This window comes from Falco punctatus, assembly GCF_963210335.1.
Source record: "Falco punctatus genome assembly, chromosome: 4".
Lineage (NCBI taxonomy): Eukaryota > Metazoa > Chordata > Aves > Falconiformes > Falconidae > Falco > Falco punctatus.
In genome coordinates this window covers 68,492,840-68,506,819 of record NC_137583.1, presented here as the reverse complement: position 1 = coordinate 68,506,819, position 13,980 = coordinate 68,492,840, and the positions used below count along the sequence as shown (strand labels likewise).

The 13,980-nt window shown below is 42.7% G+C and overlaps 1 protein-coding gene across 1 annotated transcript in view; it reads right to left on the bottom strand.

Moving 5' to 3' along the window:
* The window catches only part of MKX (mohawk homeobox), a 113,317-nt gene that overhangs the window by 67,370 nt on the left and 31,967 nt on the right, over window positions 1-13,980 (bottom strand). Inside the window, exon 5 of the mRNA XM_080386033.1 lies at window positions 113-146. Within this exon, the coding sequence (XP_080242159.1) occupies window positions 113-146 (34 nt within the window). The remainder of the gene's footprint in view (window positions 1-112; window positions 147-13,980) is intronic.

Sequence of the window (13,980 nt, the reverse complement as noted above, 5' to 3'; positions counted from 1 at the left end):
CTAGATTCAAGCAATAACAAATATTTACATGTACAGCTTACATAGCTACGCGATGTCAGGGAAATTGTAATAATAACAGTAATTTTGGAAAATGGTTAAGTCCCTTACTCACCTTTCACACTTACTTGGTCCATTCTCCAGAGTTTCTGAAAACAGAAGAGAAAGATGTCTGTTTTCTTGTAATGGTTTTTAAAACAAGCAAGTTTATGGAATAATGCATATGGAAAAATAACCCAAAATTAATTCCAAAATTGATACCAGATTTCCAAATAAAATCTTTGTTTCAACACATAAAAAGGCCTGGCTTCATGCAAGCATTTGCCTGGTGAAATCTAGCCTAAGCATGGAGCAGGGCACAGAAAAATAAAATGCTGTGGGGAGGCTCTTGAGACATGACCTTACAGAAATAGGCTTTGGTGAGGCAGAACCTTACTGAGCCTCACCAGAACCTCACTGGCAGAACTGGTGCGAACCCTGCTCAGCGCATCCCACACCAGCCTTTGTCTGGGGAAAGGTTCTCCTGGCAACAGTAAGAACAAAGCTGGCCTTGGAGGTTCACCGACATTTTGCAGGGTGACAGAGCTAGTTTTTCAAAACATCAGTCCCAAGGACATAAGGAATTGCAAAACCTAAAAATAAAAATCAGCTTCATTGCCCTTCAGTGAATGCCTTCTTGTATGCACTAAAAATAGGACTTTCACCCATGCACGTATGATGTGTGTGGCTTTTAATGCGCCCCTTGGCCAGGCTGCGACTCAGTCACAGAGGCAGGCTGAGAAGGATACAAGTAACAAGCACACCTGGTTAACAGCCTTCAAAGGTGAAATTGCATCACAGGCGTAAGCTACACTTCCCCATCAAGAGTCACATTTGTTCATTCATTAAGTCCTCACATCGCAGAGAAGCCAGAAGTATTTACCAGGCAGAAATGTATAAGCTTTATTCAGTGGGCTTGCTATCCTGACACAGAAACACATTATAGAGGAGCAAGAAGCTGATGCCTAACTGCAATACCTATGGAGAACAAGTCAAATAAAAGAAACAGCGACTGCGTAAGCATTAAAGGCTACACAAAGCCCCTAAACGCAGCATGAATCTCATGAAGTCTATATGAGGCTGGATTCCCAACTACAAATCAACCTTATTGCTAGATTTCCATCAGATTATTAATTAAAAGTTGATCTTTTCTTTAAACTAAGCTTCCAGCAAAATAGGTCTCAAAGCACATTGCAGCCCTTGGTAGGTCACCATTTAGGAGTGACTTTGCCCACCACCAACCAGCAGCCCATCTTCTCATACAGCCAACCCATGTCAAACAACTCAGCCCAGCCACGCTCCCCAGCACGTGGAGGCAATCACTGAAGACCACAGTCTCACCAAAGAAATGCAGGGAGACCAGCTGTAATTTCAGAGGTCAGGTGTTTGCCAAGATGTTTGATTTAGCAGGCCTCCATCCTTTCGCAAAACAGCTTTATAAATAAATTTCCACAAGTGACCGAGGTTTAAATTTGGTTCCAAAAGAGCACATCTTAAATCAGTATCTCTTAAGCTCTCCTACATCAGTGCTTGAATGGGATTCAAGAGAGGAAAGTTCAACCTATGCAAAGGAGAGGAAACCAGGGGAAAAAGAAACATGTGATCCAGAGAGAGGTACTGAATGACACCAAAAGTCTCCTTCTTCATGCTGTACTTGGCTACAAATAATTTTTCAGCCCTGCTTCTTTTTTTTTTTTTTTTTTTTTTTTTTTTTTTTAATAGAGACAATTTTAAGGAAGAGGGTTAAGACTGAATAGGTCAGTAGGTATAGAAATGGAAACGGCAAGTAATAGAGAACGTCGTTGCCAGAGCAAACCTGGATATAAATACACCTTTCTCAAGCATCTGTCAGTTTCTTTTGCTGTTGGAAAATATTTCCTATGAACAAAAAAATTGCTTGTACAAACTTCTGAGGGAAGTAGGTGTGAATGGTGACACACATTCCAATTCCAGCGTTTATTTGAAGGAGTATTTGCAAATATTTTTTACTGGTGTTTAGCCAGCTCTAAAAGAAAAAGGCTTGCCCATAGTACATAAAAGCAGTAGCAAAGCAAAAAAATAAAACCCAGGAGCAAAGAGCTACTCATTCTTCAACTTTGCTGAAGATTTTTCCTGAATTACAAGTCTTTTTTTTATACCATTCAGATTTTATGGTTTTTCAAACAAATAATTTATGTCAAAGAAACTCGAAACTGGGTTACAAGAAAACCATCACTGATAATTTGCAAAGCTCTTGCTAACAACTGCTGCAAAAGCATGTTAATACAATGAAGCCTGAAAATCCATCATTTCAAAGCATAGGCCCCCTTTTTCTTGCCAAAAATCCTTTTCTGCTACACCAAACCTCTGACAGCATATCCCAGTTCGCACTACCATAGCATCCAAGCAGTTTACATCTGTCTGAACAGCCCTTAGTGAAGGAGGTAAGTATTACCATCATTTTTTTGAATGGGGATAACCACATTGAGAGAGACAAAAACCATTCTCCTGGTCTCCTTGATGTCTTGCCGGTCAAATCAACTTGATCCAACTGAATAGGAAGAGTAGGGTTCACCTCACTTGCCATGAACCTGCCATCTAAGTCATGTATCTTTATCCAGGCTAGCCATCCAGACTCCATTCACAAACAAGAGATGTCTTCTAAGAAATGGTTTCAGCCCACCTAACATGGCAATTCAATGTCCGAGCGCTGTTGCAAAACCAGTTTGCAAAGCCCTCTTCTACGGCCATCTCCTCCCACTGTTCCCCTTTGGGCAGCATTACCATCCATGTGGATATGCTGAGAGCTGGATGAAGGGAGGACCATATCTCCCCTTTGGAAACTGAACTGGTGGCGTAACTACAGCCTTAACTGCTTAGCTCAGCTTGGAAGAAAAGCAGTCTGGCCATGTCCGGCTCTTCACTAACCAGAGAGGGAACACAGATGACAAAATTTTATCAAATAATAATGATAAAAAAAGGTGAATCTTGCCCAAATTTTGCTTTTTCTTCATCTTTTACAATCTACCTGCTCAACTCGGGATTACTAATTAAAGCTTTTGATAATTAATACTTTTTATATTTGACCTATCTGCACAGCAATTGCAAACTATATTTCAATGAGACTTGATGACATTGAATGAGACAATTTCATGAACATAATCAAAAAACTGCAGTCTCCATATGGCACATGTTTAGTTTCTTGATCATCAGACAACACGTTCCTAGATTTCTTCTCTGAGGCAATGAGGAAATGGCACTGGGACTGGGTAACATCTCTGCAAATGGTGATGGAAGGAATGGAAAAAAGCACTGTGGTTAACTTCAATTTAACGTGCTTTAGGTGGCAGCCACCTGTCTCTCCTGAAAAAGTGTGGTCCTCTCACAAGTTGGATCAAGGCAGGCTGTCACACAAACTTAAACCCCTACAGACTAGTCAAGCTCAGATCAATGTGTCAAGTGTCTCCAGAGAAAGCCAATGCTCACGCGTTATTATACTCCCCGCTGTTCCAAAGACTTATTTGATAGGGTGTACGCTGAATGTAGCTGTATCAACAGCAACCACTGGCCAGCACAAATAACTTTCCTAAACAAATTACAGTTGTGCTCAAAAGCATATTTATTAACTGAAACCCCCAAAAAAGTTTTTTTTACCTGCTGAAGGTAAGCAGATATTGAGATCCTGTAGTTAGTCTACTTAATATTAAATATTAAATATCTTCCTGGTGCAAGTTTGGAAATCATTTAAAATAGTGGTCATTTGCTCTACAACTGGAAAGTTCTAAGCACTATGAAAGTGGAAACTCAATCATTTATAATTAGGGATTGTCATTTATACCTCACTTTCTGGTGCTTCATTCTGCTTCCAGTTGTAAGCATCCAGAGAATCAGCTTTTGCCTGGCCAGGAATGTCTCCTTCTGCTCTCACCATCCGCCCAAAGAAACCAGCAAGACGGGATATTTGTTCCCTCTTGTTTATAATAGGAAGTCACTATAAATCACTTACCAATGGAATCCTGTATACCTTTCCATTAGTATGAGTTTTCAGTATACAGTTTACCGTAGCATGCAGTGCCAAGAGTGTAGTCATCAGACAATACCAGCTTTGTGATACAGTATGGTATTTTTCAGGACTCACATAATTATTAATAATATATGTGGCATATATATTTTTTTTCACCACGAAAATTCTTCATAAATATTCACTGGCTGATCCTGACAGCTCTCTTACAAGGTAGCCTGCAGTCCCATTTTAGCAGAGATGGAAATGAGTCTCAGAAGTCCAAAGACAACATGCCTAGGCAATACTCTGACCATTTCAAAAGCATTTAAGAGCAGAATTTTCCAGGATTTCGCCTATATTTAAAATGTTTTCTTTTGTTCTTCTACTATCAGAAAGGCCCACCCAAAGAAAAAAACAAAACACCAGGGTTCTTGCAGGCAACCATCCTTAAACTGGACAACAGCATCACTTACCTCCAGTACATTGTCATTACATCTGGCTGCTGTCAAAACAGGACAGAAATAATTCACAGGAAGATACACATCTAAGTACATACACAGTGCTCTTTTACACACCGCAGCTGCTATCAGAGAAGAAAGCCAGTACATAAATGCCATAGCGCATAGGCCTACACCAGTATACACCATGCAAAGGCTCTCTGGCTATGTGGTGCCTGTGGCACATTCAGTTCAGACCCTTACCGTTGGCCGAGTCCAGGCTAATAACATTTATATACTTGGATGACTTCAGGGGCGTGCTAAGTAGTGTTAATTACAGCTACATTTTATTCTTTGGATCTAAGAATTCTGACCTAAGAATATCACACATGTGTGGTGGTGAACTGACTTTACCTAAAGGCCCTGCTGGGAAGAGCAAAGGAAAGACCAACCACTTACGTAGGACCGAGAAGCATCCGTGCTGCTCCCCCGCTTGGTGTTACACACGGCTCAAGCCGAACTGCAACAACTGGCTTAAACCCCTGCTTTGTGTTATCAGGTAACACTGACAAAGCAAAGATGGCTTGAAACCAACAGGGGAAAGAACGTGTGAATGAGGGAACGAGACAGAGAGGAAAGGGTACGGAACATTATGTAGTGGGGAAAAAATGGACATGGAAGTCAAGACACAGTAGGTCAGTCCCGCATGACTGTTCCTGACGAATTTACACACCTTCTACTCTAGCTTAAAGCAGAGGGGAAAAAAGAACTGCTGGCCTCAAATGGTGAACACTATAAAATATTTGTTGGTTCAATAAAAGGTGCTGTATAACTTATCTTCATTTTAAAATTGGCAATGTTACTCAGCTGTTTCTCTCACTGCCTTTCCTGAACTTTCTTTTGTTGGTTTTGGAGACTCTGGCTTAACATGTGTTGACCAGCATTTTCAAAACAAGCAAGAAGAGGAAAAAGAGGGAGAAACAGGAAATAAATTGGGGCAGCTGAATGAAAAATGAAGTTTACATGTGTGAGTAAATTAGTGGTGAGATGAGGTATTTCTGTAGGTCACACATACACCTTGACTCTAGTAACTATTTTCCAAGCCACAATTTCATGGCACATACAACTTTCAGATCTCTGGCTCTCCAAGAAAAAAACCTGGGTGAACTGGAGTTAATATTCTTGCACTTTTCTGCATTGACACAGCTCCTTTCCTCCCGAAGGATCCCAAAGTAAACCACGGATCACACAACATCACTTACATTCACCCCCACCTGGGGAGGGAAGGTGGCTTAGTCCAGGCTGCTCAGCAGTGCAAGGGAGCATGTAAGACCAGAATTTTCCACAGTATATAAAACTGTAGCCCAAAACACCAGGCAGGCCCTCTGCTCTTGTAAAAAATGTCATTTTACCTTGGTACAAAGACTGTAGCATCTTTTCAAAAAATCCAGCACGGTAAACTTCAGCTCCTCTAGCTTAAATTGGAGGAAGCAGGAGTTGGCCTTCCCGTGCTTATACCTGCAGGGCTCCCATCTTGAGCCTGATGTGAACAGACAAATGAGTTTCTGAACATGGATACTGCTCAGCCAGAGCCCACACTACCAAAGGCTTTCTACACACAGACAGGACTCATCTGATCAGCACAGAAACACTTAAAACCTTCTTCCTTTTGCACCATCCTCCCAGGTTTGCTCAGGGACATCAGACCTATCAAGGATGAATTACGGAGAGGTGCAGACAGGAAAGCTCACACTGGAAGAGACTCCAAACCGCAAAGTCTTCTACAGAAATGTTCCTCAAACCCATGCCGGTGGCTGACCTCCCATAGACCCTGGGCCACCTCCAGAGGGTCTCCGCTCAGTGTTGCACTGTGAAGGCACTCCTGGCCAGAGCAGGTCCTGGCCCGTGTGAAACCGCCTGGCCAGGGCTGGCGGTGCTAGTGCAGCAGAGGGATGACAGTCCCCGCTGGAGTTTCAGATGACCTGTGGCTGCAGGCACGGGAAGGCAGTGTGACCTGGGAGTGTGCACGATACCAGTCGCAGCTGGTCTGATCTCAGGAGGGTACTGGATTTCTACTGACAAAGATTTATTACTGTGTCCTTTTGCTGGGTGGGAGGAGGAAAGCTGTCAGAAACCTGCAGGAACGAGCTCTGGGTCCAGGCTCTAGAGAAAACGCCTTTTCAGCAAAGCTTTCATTTACCACTGCTCTCTCTTTCTTCCAGGAGGAGGTTATGGAGCAGCTTGTAATGAAGTCACCCCCACAACCCCATTACCTCACTCCTTTGGCTTCAAGGTGACACCAAGTGCAACAACAGACCTGTCATCAGCTGTTACGTCCTTTCAGATGAACAAACTGCATAATGACAGTTTATGTTCACAGTGACAGCTACAGTGAATATTTTTGCCTGTTCTCCCAGTGTTGTTTGTTTTTTGGGTTGTTTGTTTTGGTTTTTTTTTCCAGGAACAGCTTTAGCCCTGGTCTGACCTCTTCTATTAAGACCCACAGGTTGGGTCTTGCCAATATTGGAAATACTCCTTTGCCATCAAGTCTCGGATCAAGCCTCTTCAGGGAAATCTCTGAAATTTGCTTCTTGCACCGAAACAGCAGATATAAGCTTTAACTGGGAGTGATTGGTACCACTCAAGGGTTTTTTTCCCTGAATACCTGGAAACTTGAAGGCTTTTTTATCCTGTGCAGCCTGGAGCCTGCTGAAGTGGGAGTAGGCATCTAGTTACATTTTAATACATGTGATTTTTATAAAATGAGTGTACATGCCCACAGAGACTGGGATAGGTGTATTTTATAAACCATAAAAGAGAATTGAGTTTGCAAGTCTATATTAATATTTGCATTAATAAGTACACTGAAAGCCTCACATAATAGTAGGCACGGTGCAAACGGTCTTACAGTCTTGGGCTATGCACCTGCACGTAAGAATTTATGAGTTAGCAAACTAGATACAAACCTGGTGTAAATCACTTCATTGTTTGGGCTGTCATGGCTGGCTCTAAATTTCCCATGACCAGTGACAGTGTGTTCTCCTTGGTAAGATGCAGGGCACTGTGTGAGACTTGTTTTCTTAGCCAGACTTCAGTAGAGCTTATAATGAGAGTCAGGGCTGTGTAGTGTTGGAGGCGAGCTGTTAACGAACTGATGGTTATAGGGTATTATTTTCTTTTCAAGTTTGCTGCAAAGCTGACTGAAATCAAATCTTTCCTCATTGAGTTGGCATGTAATTAATAGTGTAATGTTGTCAGATTCCTTGGTGATAGTCTCCCACATGTATTTCATAATGGATAAACAAATACCTAACGTAGGCTTCTTTTTTTTTTGTTTTGTTTTGTTTTGTTTTGTTTTGTTTTGTTTTGTTTTATTTAGAAAGGGATTTACAGCACGTGCTGTACTGACTGGAAGGATGGAAGTAGTTAGCCCTCCTGTTGCAAAATGTTATGGGTTAACAGTGAAAACCAAGTTAGACAGCAGGAAAGGGGGAGGGTGAAATAAAGAAAAAAGGAGAAAGGAGAAGAGGAAGAAAAAAAAATAAAAGAAAGGGTATGGGAGAAGTTAAAAAAAAATAATGAGAAAATGGCATACGAAGATTCATTAGGGAAAAAAAGAGTAAGGAATATGAAGGGAGAAAACATACCACTATGTTAATTTTCTTTATTTTTAATATTAAAATATCTTTTTCCCACCCAGGAATCTCACTGTTGTGCAGGCAGGCACGTTCAGGCTTTCACTCTGGATCTAAAAAGTTTAACTGGGAGCTCTTAAAGCCTAAAATAAGGCTTTAAAAGTAAAAAGCTAAAGTCAAATGCAGCCAGGGTAAGCACTATTACACTCCAGCCCGATTGTTTTTCATTAAAAAAGCAGGGTGAAAGGGAGGGTTTCAAAGCTGTATTTCAACCCAAGGCTGACACTACAGCAGTAAAATCTGATTTTGTTATGCTAGTTGGCTGTGGGTTTGGGAGCAGACCCTACATATGCGGTGTAACATTATGATATGAATGCATGCACAAGGATATTTTCAGAAGCCTCCTGCAGAATTCGGAGAAACGTGCCCCCTGTTCCTGCGGCCCCGCTCGCAGGAGCCAGCTCCTCTCCTGCCCCTGGGAGCTAGGCGGGCTCAGACATGGCATATGCTGCACAAAGGCAATTTAAATTACAAGGTGCTGCATTTTCAGGCAAGTGGAGGAACTTCTAAGTGAATGCCAGAACTGATTTCCAGGGTGTGTTTAGCCAGAAGCATGGAGTAAAGAATGTGTAAGTCTGTCAGAGAGAGGAAATTCACTGTTTCTTTCACTCACTCTCCTGTAAGATAAAAAGACTGACAAGTATGACCCTTTTAAACATAGCTACTTCCACCCACAGCATGGGGTACTGGGATGTGCGCAATACTTATGTCCAAATACTAAACCCCAGGTACATAAGTTACATCCCAAACTTATCACGAGTATAAAAATTCAAGCAGCTTGTAAGGAAGCGCATAAGCACATACAGGGCTCCAACAGTCAAACAGCTGTAAAAATGGCTACAAGCTGCAGAAGAACCTCATGGTAATTTCAGACAACTGCTGCACAACAGATCCTACAAATCAAGGTATTACACATGACATTTAAAAAAATAGATCTATAAGGAGATACAGACATATTCACATATACACATATCTGTATCTGCTTCTATATTATGTGCGCATAAAAACAGGAATAGGAATACTTAAGCAGTCTGCCCTCCTGCTAAGTGTACTGTGAGACACAGCAGTACAATCACAAGCGGTATTTTCTGTGGTCACTGCCTCCCCAAAGGTGCAGGACAGACCTGCTCCGGGGCTGAACATGGAGCAGTAGGTGAGACCTTGCCCTGCACAACCTCAGTGCCACGGCACAGCAGCATCGAGGCTGTTGTGGGAGGGAAACACAAGAAGTTGGTCAGATAGATTTAACAATGCCAAGTAAAACATACTGGTGACTGACAGTCTCTCTGCTTATGGTACAGGTTTGTCTTCGACCTTTTCACAGATGCTGCGCTACATTCCCCAGTCTCTGGACTCCAACTCGAGAGTCTGGGCTCTCATCTGCAGCAGTGCTGAGCACCTGCAGGTGCAAATGAGGTCAACAAGAGCTGCGCATGAAATCATGAGCATCCACAAGGTCTTAGGTATCTAAAATTACTTCAGATTGTAATTGTTTGGTGCCTCAGTTCCCCGTTTGTGAAATCCAACAGGCATTTTTTGCAAACAACTTTACTGAAGTTTGCAAAGGACCAGATGTAATGTATCAAATGGCACTGAACAACACATCATGAAATTAATTATCCTGTCCTCAGAGATGCTCAGCTGCATTCATGTTAGTGCTTTGCCAGAAGAGAAGCAGCAACAAGCATCCTCTGAGGATGTGAGCTGGGTTTTGAGGCTTCTTTCAAACTGGGCCAGCTCGTGGATTTCAGAAAAGTACTTCTTATCTCATCTAGCTACAAATGTGATGGGAACCCCTTTATTCATCATCCCGAGGAATTACATGAACCTACACCGAAAGCTGCAGTCACACACACCCCTGACCATATGTAGAATAACCAGCAGAAAGAAACATTGCTGAGGGAGCCACAGGGGGAATAGCTGCCTGTGGATTATTCTCACCTCCAGTTGCACACAAATTATTTTAGTGTTTCACTGCATTATTTTTGAGTACAGTTCTTAGTTCCTCTCCCTTTGCTTTCCCTTCTGAAGTGATTGCAGTCTTCATGCTCTCGCTCACCACAGCTTGCACTGTTATTATTTCCATTACAGGATTTCTTCCCAAACCTAAGTATTCCCAGACACCTTCTGAACAGGCCCTCAGAGATTCTAGTAAACTGGGAGGTATCTCAAGAAGGGCTGTGTTTTCACTTTCCCTATTCATCGAGCGAATGAGAGGCTGTGCAGCAAACCAGGCAAAAGGGAGAAGGCTCTTGGAGCAGAAGAATCACATGCCTGGAATGATTCAGGAAGATGTACCTATTTGCCAATAGGTTTTGAAGAAGAAACACCTCCTTCCTCTCCAAATATCATCTCATGTTTAACACGGTTTGAGTCCTAGAGCAGTGCAATTTCAATGACTCTTCAGGAGAACTGTACTTCAAAGAACTCAAAGACTATCCTAGCTATCACGGAGATCGGTGCAGTGTAATAGATCACCCAAACTGAGCTTGAACCCTAAAGGAGCAGCAAAACCTTAACATGGCAGATGCTCACTAATTGAATGTTGTAAGAGCCCTTCACAGCAGAGTCTTTGTGTAAGACAGATGAGGCTCCTGCGCTCCAAAGGAGCATGTGTGGGAGGTCCTGAAACAGTAGTAGGCCGGTATTTAACATTGCAAAGGCCTTGGATGTGAACAGCTTTGGGGAAGAAGATGGAATCTTTTGGCAAAACATGTGAAACTGTCTGTGATAACTCGAATGAGAGCAAGGATGACTGAACAAATATTTGCACTGAATGCCTTGTCAGGACAGTGGAATTGCTACTGATACGATCTTTACTTTCAATGTTACTGCTTCTGACAGTCTTACAGACTTTGCAGATGTTTATTGGCCCCTAAATCATTCTTCAAGAATGTTGGCTCCATTCCCAAGCTTGAAGTGTCTGAATGTGAAGGGGTTTGTTATTCAACACACACTGCTGCTTTTGGAGACAGTGATTTTCAAGAAACCAGCAGGGAAGCATCGTCAACTGATAACAACACAGGACTGAATTCAATCTTCTCAGCACTCCGGGCCTCAGACATTGAGGCACGCCTGAGTCAATGTGCACCACGTAGCGGGGGCATCGTGTATCCACATGGCACCGCATACTGCCCCAGGCGTGCCAGCAATGCTGCACCACATTAACGGACCTATACCATAGCAAAGATTGTTGTGGAGAGACAGGGCTTGCTAGCTCACCCTGACCTTGATGTACTGCTTGCAGTTCTTGGTACAGCACAATTGCATGAATTTGGGGGCCTGTGTAAAACACACTCCATGAGGTTGCAGAGACTATTACTGTTCCGTTTGGCTCCTCGAACGGTAGGCCACGTTGCGTAACAACGAGCGCATTCAAACCCTCTGCCATTCATCCCAGGAAGAGCTGTTCATAAAGATGCGATTGCTGAGCTGTAAAGGACCCTAAACTACAACATTTCAAGCCAAACAGGTTTGCTTTCCAACGGAGAGTATCCAAACCACGGGCAATATGCCCAGGCTGTTTCTCTGAGTGAAGATGCCGATTCTCTGAGATCACTGCAAACAGTTCTCACCTCAAAAAGCTACACCGGCCACTGGAAATTGGACCTAAAGAGCAACTACACCAAAATAGTAGCAACAATAACTGTGACAGTAATAACATGTATCTTTTAAATACGAGTGATAAAAAGTAATCTGTGCCTCTGTGCTCAAAAAATGACAAATTATTGAAGCACAATGTATTATTACCACAGGGGAGAAATCTATTATCCAGAATGTTAAACTTATTTCTCCCAAAAAGGTACTGACTACTGTGACCAGTGTAGCCCAAGTTGCAATAGCCACCATGATCTAACAGCAGCGCCCTAAAACCTAAATGCATTGCCGGCTATTAGCCTCCAAGATCAAACACAATGGTATCTAAAGCAGCCCCTTGTAACATTTTCCCCCCAAACAGGATGAACACCGTTTGTTTAAAAATGTCAGGTTGGTGCAGAGACAGGGTGTTTCAAAAATATGTAAGACAGGTGCAGAAGGCAATAATGTCATATTTACTACATATTTTACATTAGATCATACATGGTCTCCTGGAAGTCATGAGATTTCTGTTAGTGACTTCTCTCCTGCAACAGTTTGCTGTATCAGACTTAAAACACACATACATATTTATGGCAAAGGTATATGGTATTTAAGGTTAAATCAACTGACATACTTCAAAATATATGAGTTTTGAATGCTTTGAAAGATCTGTAGATCAAAAACAACTCCAAAGCTTTATCAGCATGTATAAATAACCAGTTTTCCCTCCTGTTACCAGAAATAAAAAAAAACCCTTCATCCAGCAGGGTGTGCAATCAGGGACAACTGGGCTACATATATATGCATAAAAATACAGAAAATATCTGCATTCACAGAACACAATTCCTCACACACATGCAATTGGAAATTGCTGTGGACTTTTTGCTCAAGAAGCAACCAAATTAACTTTACTTCAGAGTAACTCACACTTCTGTAATTTCCTTATGTGTCTTCCCTGACTTGCTTAGATGTTTTCCTAAGGGTAAGCAGCATCTGCAACAATCACATATTTTGTATAGATAGCCTTGCATCTTCACCTCCCTTTTAACAATTAAGATTCTGAATCTCCACTTCTATAGAGAAAAGCAATGAGACAGGAAGCCATGGTTCCAGACTTATACAACATTCATACTGTTTTGGGGAAAAATTATGGTGAAAAAACCTGAGATCCTTTGACCCCTCCAACATAGGCCAACTCTAGGCTTTGAGCCTTTGGGTGGAGGATGAGAGGAAGCCTCTCAGCAGCCATGGAAGCCAGGCAGCTACCACACAATGGCTTTAAGCTCTGTGAATTGAAGTGTTGCATGTTCTCTAATTAACTCCTGCTATTACTAGTAGCACTTCTGTTTCCACTTTTAAAACAATAAAAGCTTTTTTCTTTCATTTTGAAAGAGTTTTTACTTTGGCCTGTAAGCCAAAGCTTTTCCATAGAAAAGCCTATATCACAGTTTGCGATGTTTATGGAGACCTGCAAAGGGTCTGCAAAGCAGACACAGCAAATCCCATGTGTGGACAACGCCTGCTTTCATCCCCAACCTCCTGCAACAGTGGCCAAACACACCATGCACCACCAGAAAATGTTATATTTGAGCGTACAGATTCATCAGGGCACACAAAGCCCTCATACAACCTACCTAGTCGGCTGCCACCAACCACTTTACTTCAGATGAACAAACTAGCAAGCTACTGGCAAAAGCAGCCCCCCGGAGCACCGCTGAGCGAATGGCCGACCCTGCCTGCAGGCAGGACACAGCTGGCACCGGCACACACCACCAACCCCGGCTGCAACTCCAGGTTAAGCATATCTTTTTAAAAATACTCTTCTGATAGCACTTCCTAGGTGACTACCATCTCAGGCAGGAGCATCTAGAGGGCTGCTCCATGTGCCCTGAAGGCTGCTACACCCCCAGCCCCTGCCTGCAGCGAGGCTCTCCCCCTCCTCTGGCACCTCAAGCACAGCCAGCTGCCACAAGCTCTTATAGCTCAAGGCAAGCTCTGCCTGATGGTCCCAAGCTTTGTAATTAGTACTTGCCTTGCACCCTCCGAACACCCAGAGGCTCACTTTGTGGCCTTAGATGACACCTGGCACATTCTGGTTTTACTTTTATTTTTACAAGCCTCATTAGCCTTTGTGGTGAAGTAGAAATAACAGAACAAGGAGCAGGATGCCAACAGTGTCCTGCACCCCCAGTCCCCAAGAGGCAGCTGCCCATGGGAAACAACGAAGTGTCTAAAAATCACAGCATCAAGG